The sequence below is a fragment of the Aythya marila genome (assembly GCF_965140915.1).
Source record: "Aythya marila genome assembly, chromosome: 7".
NCBI lineage: Eukaryota > Metazoa > Chordata > Aves > Anseriformes > Anatidae > Aythya > Aythya marila.
Genome location: NC_139048.1, coordinates 25,348,460 through 25,362,074, shown reverse-complemented (window position 1 = coordinate 25,362,074; position 13,615 = coordinate 25,348,460). Strand labels below are relative to the sequence as shown.

The 13,615-nt window shown below is 42.4% G+C and overlaps 1 protein-coding gene across 1 annotated transcript in view; it reads left to right on the top strand.

The window, feature by feature from the left end:
• The window catches only part of ZCCHC24 (zinc finger CCHC-type containing 24), a 111,457-nt gene that overhangs the window by 88,904 nt on the left and 8,938 nt on the right, over positions 1–13,615 (top strand). The window contains exon 3 of the mRNA XM_082764355.1: positions 6,135–6,299. Within this exon, the coding sequence (XP_082620481.1) occupies positions 6,135–6,299 (165 nt within the window). The remainder of the gene's footprint in view (positions 1–6,134; positions 6,300–13,615) is intronic.

The following is a 13,615-nucleotide window of genomic DNA, read 5'->3' as shown; positions in this document are numbered from 1 at the left end:
TTATTTTGGACTGTGCGCTACACAAACTTTCATCTTCTAAGGCTCTGTTCCTGGAGAACTGCATTTTTACTCTGAACACCACCCTGCTAGAAAGGCACTGATTGCATAGAACTACATCCTAAAAGAGCAAAAGAAATGAACAGAGATGGTTGTCATAGTGGCTGATCAAAATGGCTAAATGGGTCTCTCTCAACTGGCAGAGTCACACAGCCTGTAGAGAAGGTCTAAGGGGTATTTGGGTAGTCTAAATTACTCTAAAAGCGCCAGAACCAAGGAGTGGAGAGTAACTATGCTCCATAGAGGTACAGGTATGAAAATGAAATAAAGAAAGGAGATATGTGGGTACGAGCAACCTTCTGTACACAGCAGACTGTGAAAATGTTTTCTGTGCAAGGTGCCAAAATACACTACTAGCGAAAGCACAATGTGGTGACCCCTGGAGCAGCAAACAGATACACACAGCCTGAGAAGAATGATTTCTATGAAGATGGTGGTGTACATAACTGATGATTCCCATGATGACAGGAGCAATACAGCTCTCGCCCTGCTGAAGTAGCCCTAGGCCTTGTGACAGGTCAGACCCCTAAGAAAATCCCAGAAAAAGTACAAACTAGCCTCCTCTGTTAGGTCCCACAAACGGATTAGCAAGTTTTCTTTATTTTTTAGCCGTGTCTTGTAATGATGTAGTTCCTCGGTCTGGTATGTGTTATACCTAGAAACTCCATAGTACCTATTGTTTAGTTAATCAAATAGAAGCTTTTAATAGTAATGCTGTAATGAAGAGTCCCCCCTTTCCTTTAACTGACCCAAAACAGGTTCTCATCATATCACTAATGCACAAATTATACGAGGGACAGGAAGGATGAAACGAGGCATTAATTTGGTTTCTGTATCCCCTAGATGCTCCTCCTGTATTGCATGTATTAATTAAAGATGTAGCTACAACTCAGTTAAAAACCTCAGAAATCTCCAGTGCCACACATCAGCAACATTGTACACCAGCAACGTGGACTACAACAGCACGCAAAACCAGAACAGCTGTGTTAGAATTCATTTCCTAAACACACAACCTCTTCATCCATCCAGATATTCTGTTGATTTTCAAGTTTGAATTAATGCAAAGTCAGTAAGGAAAAAAACAGTTGACGAATCTATAGATTGATTGTGTGTGTCATTTTGGCATTACTTTTGCTGAAAACTTCCACAAACAATCATTCTGCTCACAGAGCTGAGAAAGGTCGGAGGACTAAAGTAACTTTCCCAATTCTCAGCAACCTGTAGCAGTCAGGAGTGGAGTGCCAGGACATCCCACACATCAAATCAGTCATAATACTTCATTTTTCCTTTTCCAACTGAGCAGTTGCAGTATCATTTACAATCACATTTCTCAAAACTGTACACAGAGAAGTGCAAAATAAGAGTGCTGGAAGTGTATTTTTTTTTAATGCAGCCTTATAGCTGTACTGACTTGCAATTGAGTGTCAGAGGGCTGACATTTCAAAAACAGCTCTGGCCTTCCTACAGATCCCTTGGGATCCAGTCAGTGCATCAGGCTATCGTTTCCTGTTCTTGCTTTTCTGCTCTGATGGAGCATCCTTCTAAGCAGACCCTTACAGAGTTCTTCTAGGAAGGGGACCCACCCACCAGTGTCATGCTGACTTCATCCTCCTCCTCTGCTGTACATCTTTCAGCTGCACAACACAAACCCAGGGGAAGATGAAGGAAAGAATAGTATTAAATAAACTGTTGCTCTGCATTTCACTTTGAGGGAACTTTGCAAGTTGTTGTTTATAACGATTCTAGTTTTAAGCAGGACGTGTGGGGGTTGTTTTGTTTTGATTTTGCTGACTGTGCAAACTGATACTTTGAGAGAATTGTCTGGGGAAAGTAAAGAGTCCTTTATTATGTCCATCGCTGCCAAGTGCTTTGGCAGATTCCTCCGTGAGATGCACAATCCGATAGGTTGTGTGAGAGCTTGGCTGGCCAGTTACCAGCAGAAAAGCTCAACTTAAACAGTTTTAAAATCTTATTATGGCCAATTTGTGGTTTTGGCTGAAGAAAGGAGGACGATGAAAAATAGAGGCAGCTGGGTGTCAGTGAAGGACGGAATATTGATGTCATTTTCATTGCTGTGCCATGCAAAAAAATACTGGCTGTATCTACAGGTTGGATCTCATTAAGGCAAACCTCAGGCAGCACTTTTAGGTACACCCTAGGTAAAACTGTGAAGATGGTGTCATTTGTCCTAGCCTTTGCCTTGAAGATTGAAATAATGTACCTATTTGACAAATCTGAAGGCAAGATCCTTTCGTTTGTCTGGCTGCTCGTGGATAGAGAGCCTGGCAAGGACTTGTGCAGCATCTGTGATGCTTCCTGAATTCAAAGCCAGACAGAGTTCCCTTCAGCTTCAGCACTAAGGAGACCAGCCCAAGACTGACTTCATTATGTGCCTTGTTCCTGGTGTTCCTGGTGTTGCGTGTTGTTTTGTTTGTTTTCTTAAACTAAGGGCTCCTTGGCAGAGCTCCTGGGGTCACTCCCCAGCCAGACTCCAGGAGGAGGGAAGGGGCCCAGGGCCACCACTCCCAGCCCAGGCACCTCAGGGAAGGCAGGCTCTCCCTTCTGCAGAGCCCCTGCTGTCTCCCCATGTGTGCACTCAGCCATGCTTTAAGGAGTGCCTCGTTTTCAGTCCTTCCAGAAAAATATCTGTGTGGATTTATAGCTCAGTGGATTTCATCGTCTCCAGATGCCTACCTGTGCTGGTTGCATTAAATGATCTTTGAATTGTCTGATGCACACACACACAGGCAAACGAGAGTAACAGTCACATTGCAGTAGAAATGTATTTAAAGAGCAGAATAAAATTCAACTACCCAAGATAAAGAGTTGACAAGGTCAGAATCTTGCCCACATTATGGTTTGTAGCCTAGTTTGAATATTGTTTCCAGCACAGTAAGAGCCTGGCGGAGGATCCACCAAGCTTTCACAGCCAGGGGCGGTAACCAGGCCAAAAACTACCTAGGAGTAGAGGTAACAGGACAACAGGCATTAACATGGTAACAATCAAATATTTTGCCATTGTGAACACAGACATAACTTTGCCAGATTAGTTCAAAACAAATTCATACCTACAGAAGTGAGAGAAGATACCACTCGGTGAAGGAGTTGTAGGACATAAACATCAAAGGCTTACTGTTAAACACCATTAAAGAGTCACAGGCTAAGTTCCACCTTTTGCCAAAATCAGAGGCTGGAGGCTAATGCCAAAAGACAAAGAATGCACCACGCTCTTCTTTGTCACTTAGTTAAGAAAAACCTTGGATGAGAACAGCTTCTGCCCTCCAGCTGGGTAAGTACAGGGCACTGCCCTGTCACAGACCGCCCCTGTGCTCACGCACCCTGCGGGCAGCCCCAGCTCCGTGCAGGAAGAAGCAGGCTTTTTCTTGGAAGTGCCTATGCAATTCAGCCACGCTGCTGGTGAAGCTTAAAAAAAAAAAACACCCTGCTCTGGACCTCTCAGGCCATTAGTGCATCACTCAGGTCGTGCCTTCCACCAAATACTGTCAAGTTTCTGTTTTGTTTGGACCTGAAGGGTGGAGGGAGTTGGAGAGTTGCCTTCAGTGCTGTCACTGCTTCCTAATGATATTTTTTGCTAGAGAAAATGAGCTTGTTTGAGAATCCAAATTCTCAGTCGGGCACAGTTTGAGAAACTGAGAATATGGAAAAGAAAATAATTTGTTAGGGCAAAGTGTAAACATCTATAAAACAGAATAGCAAAACACCTACAGAGAATGTTGTAGCTTTGCCAGCAAACTCAAGTCACTGAATGAGGAGGGAGCTGCAACAGCTGAAAAGATAAAATAAATCCGAAGTTTAGTCTAGCAATTATAACAGGAAATTACCTCTGGAGTCAGGTCTCCTGCCTTCTTTTCCTAGTTCTGCTTCCGATTTACTGAGCAAGTTGGAGAAGCCAAATTTTAAGCTTCTGATTTAGAAAGCCTCCGTCTCCAGTGGCCAGCTATACACACAGAGGACACTGAGGATGAGCACCTTCGGTGCCCTCCTGTGCATTTGTGAGGGCAGAGCATCCCACCTCGACACCTCTGCAACCAGCTACCTCGGCTGCAGCAACCTGTAGCCACCAGCTGGTTCCAAGTGGCCACCTCTGAGCTGCCCCCACCTGTGAATCATGGCTAGCATAAAATGTTGTTGTGTGAGTCTGATGGTTAAACACTGTTTATGGTTGGCATAGCATACTGCAGTGGGAGTGTTATGTTTAAATACTGTTTATAAACATTTGCAAGACTTCTCAGACATGCTCTGTCTCTAAAGCCTGTGCTATTGCTTTTGGAAATAATGCACTGAGTGACCCATGCTTTTTCTGAAAGGGCTCCTGTTAGTAGGAGTAACAAGGCTGCATTTCCAGCTCTACTGCACCAAGGGTTTCAGTAAAGCATCGTCACTGAAACCCAGAGTTGGAAACAATCTCTTCTACTGATTTAATAGTTTAGCCCCAGTTGAAACTGCAAATAAAGCAATGTGTGACGCCTCAGGAGGAGGGGAAGTGTCTCACAATCATGAGAGCTCTCTGTACACAGGGTTCCTATTCAATTCCATGAGAACTTCTAAATGAAGCGAGCATGTGGTCCTTCTTTCACTGACTTGAGTTGTGCTACAAATTCCTCAGAGGCAGAGCCAAATTAAGTGTCCCAAATAAGGACGGCTCCATAAATTGACATTTTCCTGCCCTACATTCAATTACAATCTCCCATCTTTATCAAGAGACACCATGGATCAGAGGATTAAACTCTGGGTGCCTGCCAGCACTCATTTAGTCATGGAAGTCCAAATGTTTCTCATTATATCAAGCACTTTTTTGTACAATACTACTGTAAGTGTGTGTGTCTTAGCGTTGGCTTCAACTGCACTGTGAGCCAGAACATTCACAGTGACACAATGGATTCAGAGTCAGGAAAAACTATTATAGGTATTTATTTGTGCTACTGCATCCTATTTACTTATTTATTTAAAAAATAACTACACTGAAGAATAAGCACAAATATGCAGGAAATATTGTTCACTGAAACTGAAAAATGGACAAAGTAGGTCTAGGGTGCCCCCTGCTCACCTTCCGCCAGCCAGGGTGCAGGGTGGAGTACACTTGATGCTCCGTTCCCGCACACTCTGACGTGTGACACCGGAGGTGTTGTGGCAAACACCATCAGGCACAGGAGCTGGAGTCCCAGCACGCCTGCCAAGCTCAGGTCTTCTGCCAACCACCTGCTTTCCCAACCCATGTTTTCACATAGAAAGCCACTTGGACCTACACACTGAGAAATCATACAAGTTCCCGAAACAAAACAAACTCTTTCCCAGCATGATGGGTCATTTAGCTTTCATAATCTTAATCTGGGAACCTTAAAAAAATGCCCCACAGGCCTGACATATAAACAAATTCTGAGATAGGTGATTGTACTGTTCGGCCACGATGCAGGGGAAGTCTCTTCCTCTAGGCAACAATAAACAAAATACAGTGAATATACGGGCAGTATTTCAACACCTGCTGGGGACTCTAGGAAAACAGCTTCATCCTCATAGCTCTCTTCAGAACAGCTATATGCAATACTCGCCTTCACCTTAAAATATTAGCATATTATGTACATTATATTTCTGTTGAGTACAATGCAGTTTGAGTGATTATGTAGAAGCAATCTACTTACATAAGGTCATTGTCAACTGTAGTATCTTGGGGAACAGACAACGACCTACTTAAGAGCATCTTTCTCTAGCGAGCTACTTCTGATGCTATATACAGTGATAGCAACACTTATTCAATAGACACAATTTGGTTGTATTGAAATGGATATTAACAAATACTCATCGCAGAAAGTGCACAGACATTTCTAAATACTGAGCTCGGTGCCAGAAATGTCACAAGCATTCTTGAACTTGTGAATGCTTCTCAGAAGTAACTCTCAGAACTTAAACTCGAGCTTCAGTGTATGAACTGTTCATGAAGATACAGACTTCATGCTTGGCTCTAGTATCTTTTGCCCAGTTTCCTAAATAAAAACATTGCTTTACTACTCCCCCTCCAACACTTTCTAGTCACTCATTGCTACCTCCTTGTTTTTCAGGCTCGCCCCAAAGGAGAAGGCTTGACTCCATACCAGGGCAAGAAACGCTGCTTCGGTGAATATAAGTGCCCAAAATGCAAGAGAAAATGGATGAGCGGAAACTCCTGGGCTAACATGGGACAAGAATGTATCAAGTGCCACATTAATGTTTATCCTCACAAACAGGTAGGAGAAATGCCTACCTGATGGCATACAGGTTTGGGACCTGGAACATGCTTAAATTTGCAAAGCATGGCTATGATCTTAACATGACATGGACTACACATGCCACAAAAAAAAAAATGCTTCCCAAAGGAGCTGCTGTTTTCAGCATCCTAGAAACGTGAACTACTGCCAGAATTGCAAAATTTCAATACCCTTTCAGTAAAAATACATCCGAAACAAAATTTTTAGTTATCTTGCTCATGAAAACAGACTGTGGGGCCTTATAATCTGAGATGGAGCCATTACACAATAGAGTAAGACAAATTCAGCAGTAGCAATGGGCCTCATGATGCTTCTGACTCTCTTCGTATTTTCACCAACTTAATATTTTATTCTAGTGGTGTCAGTTATTTCCCATGTACACTGTTGAAATAAGAATGGATTTGATCTACAAGCTGTCTGTTCATAAAGATTAGTGATAAAACAAAAATACTGAGATGACACCTGCCTACAAAATACCTTAGTTAACAACAGTGAAGAGACAGCCTGGGTAAACAGAGGTTTCTTGGTTTCCGTAACACTAAGTGATCCCCAAGATAAGAAACTCAAGAGAAAGCTTTTTATTTAACTGAAAGGGCCAAGCCTGAGTAGCAGCTCTGGTAGGCAATCTGTACCTGCTGTGCTGCTAGCCAGAACCTTACTTTCTGACCCTCATAGATCATCTGTCCCTTGAGGCAACATCCTGCATTTCCTGCCCCTGAATTTCCAAATTATGATGGGAAGACTGAATTGCACATCTTACCTGTACCCTTCTCAGAACTAGTTGCAAGCAGCCGGCCAGTTCAACAGTGGTTAGTGGGACAGACCAACAATGTGAGCTCGTGTCCCTCATTTTCCTGACTAAGCAGGCTACAGGCTGAGTTTGTCCAAGCTGGCTTTTCATGCCAGATCACTTTTGACAACCCCACAACAATATTTTTGGCCAATATACGCTATAGGGCTTTGCGTAACCAAAAAGAGACCATGGCAGGCTCTCCTCTAGAGAACAGTTTAAGAACTGCAGCTGATATTGGAGCAACACCTAGGATTTAATACTGTCAATTCCAGTGCAGGCAGAACGGAGACATCTGGGAGTACAGCTGTCTTAAGCCACACAGAATTTTCCTTCAAGATGGCTGATACTGAGCAAATGCAAGAAACATAATGGAAATAATTGAGTGTGATTTTGCAATATTACAGCAAATTGTTGGAGATGGAATAGGTGGAAATTATTTTAAGAGTTTGGGAGGTGTGAATTGCCTCAGGTGCAATTCATCCTAGCTGAATTTCAGCAATAAATAGAGCACTGCATGGGTCAAGTTACCTGCTGCCCACTCACAGCGGGTGCACAAACCATGGATGGATCATTTGGATGTACTTGCAATAGGTGAAAAGGAAATTCCATTGGGAACCTTAGGTGTCTCATTAACTACCTAAGTGCTTGTAAAATTCCTATAAAATCTTTCCATTGGCTCATAAGGAACACTTCATACCATTTCATGTGATTCTGGGGGGAGGAAGGGTGTTAGGAAAAAAAAATCATCCTGAAGAATATTGTTACTTTATTATGATGAAAAAAGCAATCTTGAAATTCATTGCAACAAGCAGGAAAAGAGATAGAAATAAGCTTATTAAGCATTATCCCGCCAAGGAGTATCTAATGAAGTATATTTCTTCCCTTTTATACACATGTGTATGCTCATCTAACTCCAAAGGCAAAATTTGGCTCGTTTCTATGGCAACCTCACATTCCAATATACAGCCAAAATATTGATTTATAATTGCTAGTACGTTGAAGCAATATAAATGGTAGTTTTTGAAGTCTGGCAGAAGACTTGCTTTGTCTGGCAGAAGACTTGCTTTACACTTCACACACTTCACTATATGACCATTGTCTTTTTTTTTTTTTTAATAGCATAGGACTTTTTTTTTTTTTTTTTTATTTTACAATGAACTTATGGCCAAGTCAGTGAATATCGTTGTTTCTGTTGGCCAGTTCGAGTGATGTGATCCATTCTGCTGTCTCTGTGCTAATGCCACTCAGAGTCCAAACCTAAAAACAAGAGGTCACCTTTACAAAGTGCAGTAATTTTCCTGACAAAACTGTGACTGGAAACTATACTGCAAGTGAGAAAAAAGCAAGGAACAATTTCTTTGTGGTAGCATGTACACGGGAGGAAAGCTAAGCAATTTTCTTTCACTAACTTATGAGAAAGCTCCTAAAGTCTCTGGTTCCTTGCCTCTGTTTAGACAGCTTGCTTAGACAACTGCACCAAAATCTGGGCTGAGCAATGCAGTCATTTATCACACATGCATGGAAGTACAGTCTCGAGGGTCAGGGAAATTACAAGAGCACTGATTTATAACACAAGTTTATAAATATTTACCTTGCTCTTCTAGATTCTTTCCATCATTTTTGTTAGCGTTCAAAGGGTCACAAGAAATCGTTCGAGAAGTATCCCATCTACCGTATCCAAGAGCTATTATATAGTGGGAAGTATGAATGTTTTGTAGTAAAGGAGGTTTGCAAATACTCCCATGGGGATGGTACCCCTCATGGCCGGGCTAGAGGAGTCTATGATCTGCATAGTACTGAACTCAAAGAATGTAGAAAGGTTGTAGCCCACAGTGCTTCTGGAGCCACATACACAGTGGGGAACAATCACAGCATCTGCACCGCAGGTCTACACAGTTGACCCCCAGCACTGTTTCCACATCATTCTGTAAGACCTTAACTTGAGATGTGAAAGGGCTTTACTCCTCTCATCTATCCATGTGTTCATGTCCCATCAGTAGGTGTTGCTGCTACATGATATTAAGACTGGGCACGGTGCATTTCAGCTTGGCTTCCAGATGTAAACAACTTGCAGCCAGTCACTGGAGCTTCTTCCCTGGATTTAAACTTACAACTTCAAACTGAAAGATTTTGCGTCCTGTTGTCTCTGCCTTACCTGTGTCTGCTTCTACATTTCAGTGTTACTGTCATCATTCCTTCTATTCTTTCTCATTCCTCCAGTGCTCTGTACTTCTGATTAAATATACCAGCAATAGCCAGACAGTAAAGAAAACATCAGTTCATGCACAGAGCCAGCAGCAAAGGAGAGTTAACTTAGGCTGCATGAGGTCAGCACTGCTTCTTGACTGAGCCTAATGTTTGCTAACCCATGCATGTTTTTTGTCCAAGCACCCAGTCCCACACCAGACTCTCTAAACATTTATCAATATTTGTCCCCGTGGTGTTATTCTACAGCATTTTGGAAAATATTCTGTACCCAGTCACCAGTACTCTTATGCTAATGCCTTGCATTTTATAAAAGCACAGTGAACAATATTTTTTTAATTACCAAGTCCAGTGTTTCTAGTTGGAAAGTTAAAGCACACATGCATATGGTGCACATATTTGGATGTATTACAATGAACTATTAGAACTACCACATTCCCTTAGCATTTTCTATATAAATTTCTTGCTTATTCTTTATTTTCATTACTCTGTTGGCATCTACCAAAGTAGAGTCCTGATTCATGAATAGAGTTCCTATGCACTTCTAAACAATCGCTTCCCAACCACCCCTCAGCCCCCCTCAGGGCATTAGTCAATGCCCTTAGCTAATTTTTTGCTCCAACTGCCTTCATTATATGGGATCAGACAGAGGACTTCAACTCATCTGAAGCTTCCATTGGACCTTTTTTTTTCCCCTCCCAACTTAAATTTAAGAAAAATGAGACTGCCTGTCCCCAGAAGCCATTTTTACACTCAGTACCTATACAGATCAACTCTGTTCGTTTACTGCAAAGTTGTCATATTGTATGATGTGACAATAATACAAGTAATTCATAAATTTAAAAAAAAAAAAAAACAACAATTAACGAAATCCAGATGAACTGGCTAGACAGAAGTTTGATTAGTTCAGACAGTATTTACTTCTAGCAAAAGAAATGATTTCTCCTCCAAAATCTGGTCAAAATAACCCCTCTGCAATGTGTTACAATTCAGCATCTCTTTCTTACTCATTAACCTACCATTCAGTAAAAACTGTTTTTCTAAAATCTGCTAGGTCACAATGATACCTTGAACATTATTAGAAAAGGACCATTTTTATCAGCAGATGCTGATCATTGTTGCTTCCTCAGCTTTAACTATAGCCTTATGCCAAGTTGCAAGAGCCTGCACAAGCATAAAAAGTACATTAACTGCAAAGAGACCACATCTAAAAACAGTCAGTTACTGCATTTCCCCAGTGAGGGCATGTTATGAAGTCTCCATTCCTATAAGCATACCAAGTATGAAAGAGTTGGCAAAATATTCAGTCTCCTGTCTACACACAAGAACTCATACCAGGCCAGTTCAACTCCCCTCATTTAATGTGTCATCCCAGGTGGGAGAGGTGCTTACAGGAAGGTATGGATCTAGGACAAGACAGCAGCTATCTCCAAGGATGCTTCCCCTTCCTCTAGCATTGCCAAGTATCTCTGTTGCCCATCTCTCAGCCAATTGATCAACATCTGTAGAGTCTGGTCAATAGCTGAAACGTAACAACACGAACCACCATGCTTGGTTACGTCAGGCCTGAATATTGAAGATTACAATGCTTTTGTCCCATTTAGGAGAAAGCTTTGATATTCTTCTGTTCAAAATGGCTTGATATTCCCCTTGATACTATGGCTTGAGAGTTGACTCTCAGTTCCCAGGCATTACCCTTTTCTCTAGTCCTCATCTCCATCCCTCTATTTCATCTTACCCTGTTACTTCTCTCAATCCATGGACTTGCAGTATTGCAGGGCTTCTCCACATGGTATTCACAAGGGATTATTTGAGCTTGAGAACTTCCATTTAACTGTCTCAAGCAATAATATCACAGTATTGAAGATAATCATCTCCACTGGATAGCTCCAGGGTAGCCATTCAAGCACACATGCTGGACCTGTGAATGGCTTCTACAGCTATGCTAAAATGTTGATTTCCTATGCATACCTTTCGTTAGTTGGTCCCTGGAGATGAGAGCAGCCACACTTCCCTGCCACCTGCTCTTTGTTCCTGGAGGCTCGCTTCCTGGAGTGAAAAGAGCCTGTGCCAATTTCCCACAAGGAAAGTCTCTATTCAGCCCTGCGCTCTTATTCCACATACCCTATCTGTGAGAATGAGCTTTTAATCTCTCTGGGGCAGGAAAAGTCTTCTCAGCAATTTTACAGCTGTGTATATACTTCAGAGTGCTCTATAAATACAGCTCTAAATCTCTGCATTTAGGAGAGATGGCAGAGCATGGCTACAAGTGGTAATACAAGAGCCTGACAAGCAAATCTGCTGCCATTCTCCCAACTAATTCAGAGCAGAAAGATCAGGTGGCTCTCACACCTGAGCTGCAAAACTGCTCCTTGCTTCAAGGAAGCTTCACATGCATTTTTGTTTTCACAACTAAGTTGTGCCACCATGCTCCTCCTTTTGCATTTCCACCACATCCCTCAAGCGGTAAATCCCCCAGCAGAAGCACTTAAAGGAATTCACAAGACACGGGGCAAAAATTAGAGGCCTGTGGAGCTCGGGTCTTACTGAGGAACAGGAGAGCAAAGAACAGCCGTGACCAAGTTACTGGATGGCTATTAAGTCTCAGACAGGACTCAATCCTACCTCTCATTCTTCCAAGGACTCAGTATTCTGTAGTTGTTTGTTTGTGCTCCTCCTTACATTGCCCCAACATGGAGCCAGTCCTTTTAGCCACGCACTGGCATTCTTGGCACTATAAAAGCCCAGATTCCAAGCTTTGAATTTTCGTTTTCTTCTCCTGCCCGCTCTATCAGCAGCATCTGTGCCTGTGGTTGCTTCCTGGCTGGCCTCTTATCAAGGCTTCATCTCTGACTTGGTGGCTGACTCCAGTGCTGTTTGTGATGACAGCTGTTGCACTGCTGTGGAACCAGCCATCTGGGGATTGACTTGTCCTCTTGGACACTGCTTGCTTCCAGCTGTCAGGAATTTATTGCTGGCCTGAAAATAATTTGGTATGTAAATACATTCTTCATAATATCCAAGCTATTACTTCCACAGACAATGCAGCAGTTGCCTCATAATTCCCCTTCCCAGGTGTTTCTTTTCCCTCAGCATGGGGAGGGATGGCTCTGATCACTCAGTACAGCATTCAGCAGTTTCAGGCCTACAAGTATGATCTTTCCTCTCTTTGGACTTAATCCCTCTGCAGTAGCAGGAGGGGAACCACTGCATTCCCACCCTCAGGTGCTCCAGCAGTGGGGAAACAGGTCACCCAGACTGCTGCTTCTCTCTCAATAAGGAAAATGCATTTTCTTGCATTTAAGTTTTGATATGACCCCTTATCTATCAATGGTGAAATCAAATGGTTCCAGTCTAAAAAAAAAAAATCAACCTTCTAAACAGAAATATAAGCACCCATTTAATTCCACTGAGAATAATTTCCCTTAAGGGTGTGCTATTGATGTTTCCTCTTTACCTAACACTTTATAAGCATGAGGTGTTTTGACTATGTTTGGGTTTTGTTCTTTTTTTTAAAAAAAATAAAAGCTGATTTATGAAATGTGGGGTTCAATCAGTACATGTAGGCTGTGAGAGCAATAGTGCACAGTCAAAATTTAATTTGCAGGACAGGAATTGCTATATAAATTTAAATTTAATCCAGCATTATTCCCCTCAGGCAACAGCATTAGTCACTACCACCAAATGCTTTCGTGGTGGAGCTGCACAAGGTTATTTCCACCTAGCAACTACCAGAAGAAAGTTAAAGAAAGATGCACAAACCTGGGAAACTGGAAAATGCCCACTCCCATAGTTTTTATGGGAAATAGACTGCCAAATCCTGCAGGCTTGCATTAAAAAATATATATATATTTCAACTCTCCCTTTTAATGGAAAAAAAGTATGCCCTTCCCAGATAAGCAAAGCAGGATTTTCTGCTGTTTTATAAGCATTTCACCTCTTTCTAAGGAAAGGTGTTGGTTCTTCAGCCCAACGGCCTGTCCCCTTCCCTCTCAGCAGTAGCACTGAACCAGGAGTACCAGGAAGGTCAGGAGCGAGCCTCCCACAGACTCCACAGCTATGCAGACCTTCCGCATCATTCAAACAATCCCCCAAATCAATAGGTGCTATCAAACAGCCCAATCCTGCCAGACCCTTGTTGTGGTCAGCATCTTCTCCTTCCCCTCTGCTTCCACCACAGCCAAGCTGGCAAGAGTTGCCCCAGGTGAGCCTCAACTACCTGTGGCCACGAAGTCCTCCTTCAGCAGATGTGCAGCTCTTTGGCTTTTTCATGCCCTGCCCTTTTAGCACAGCATTG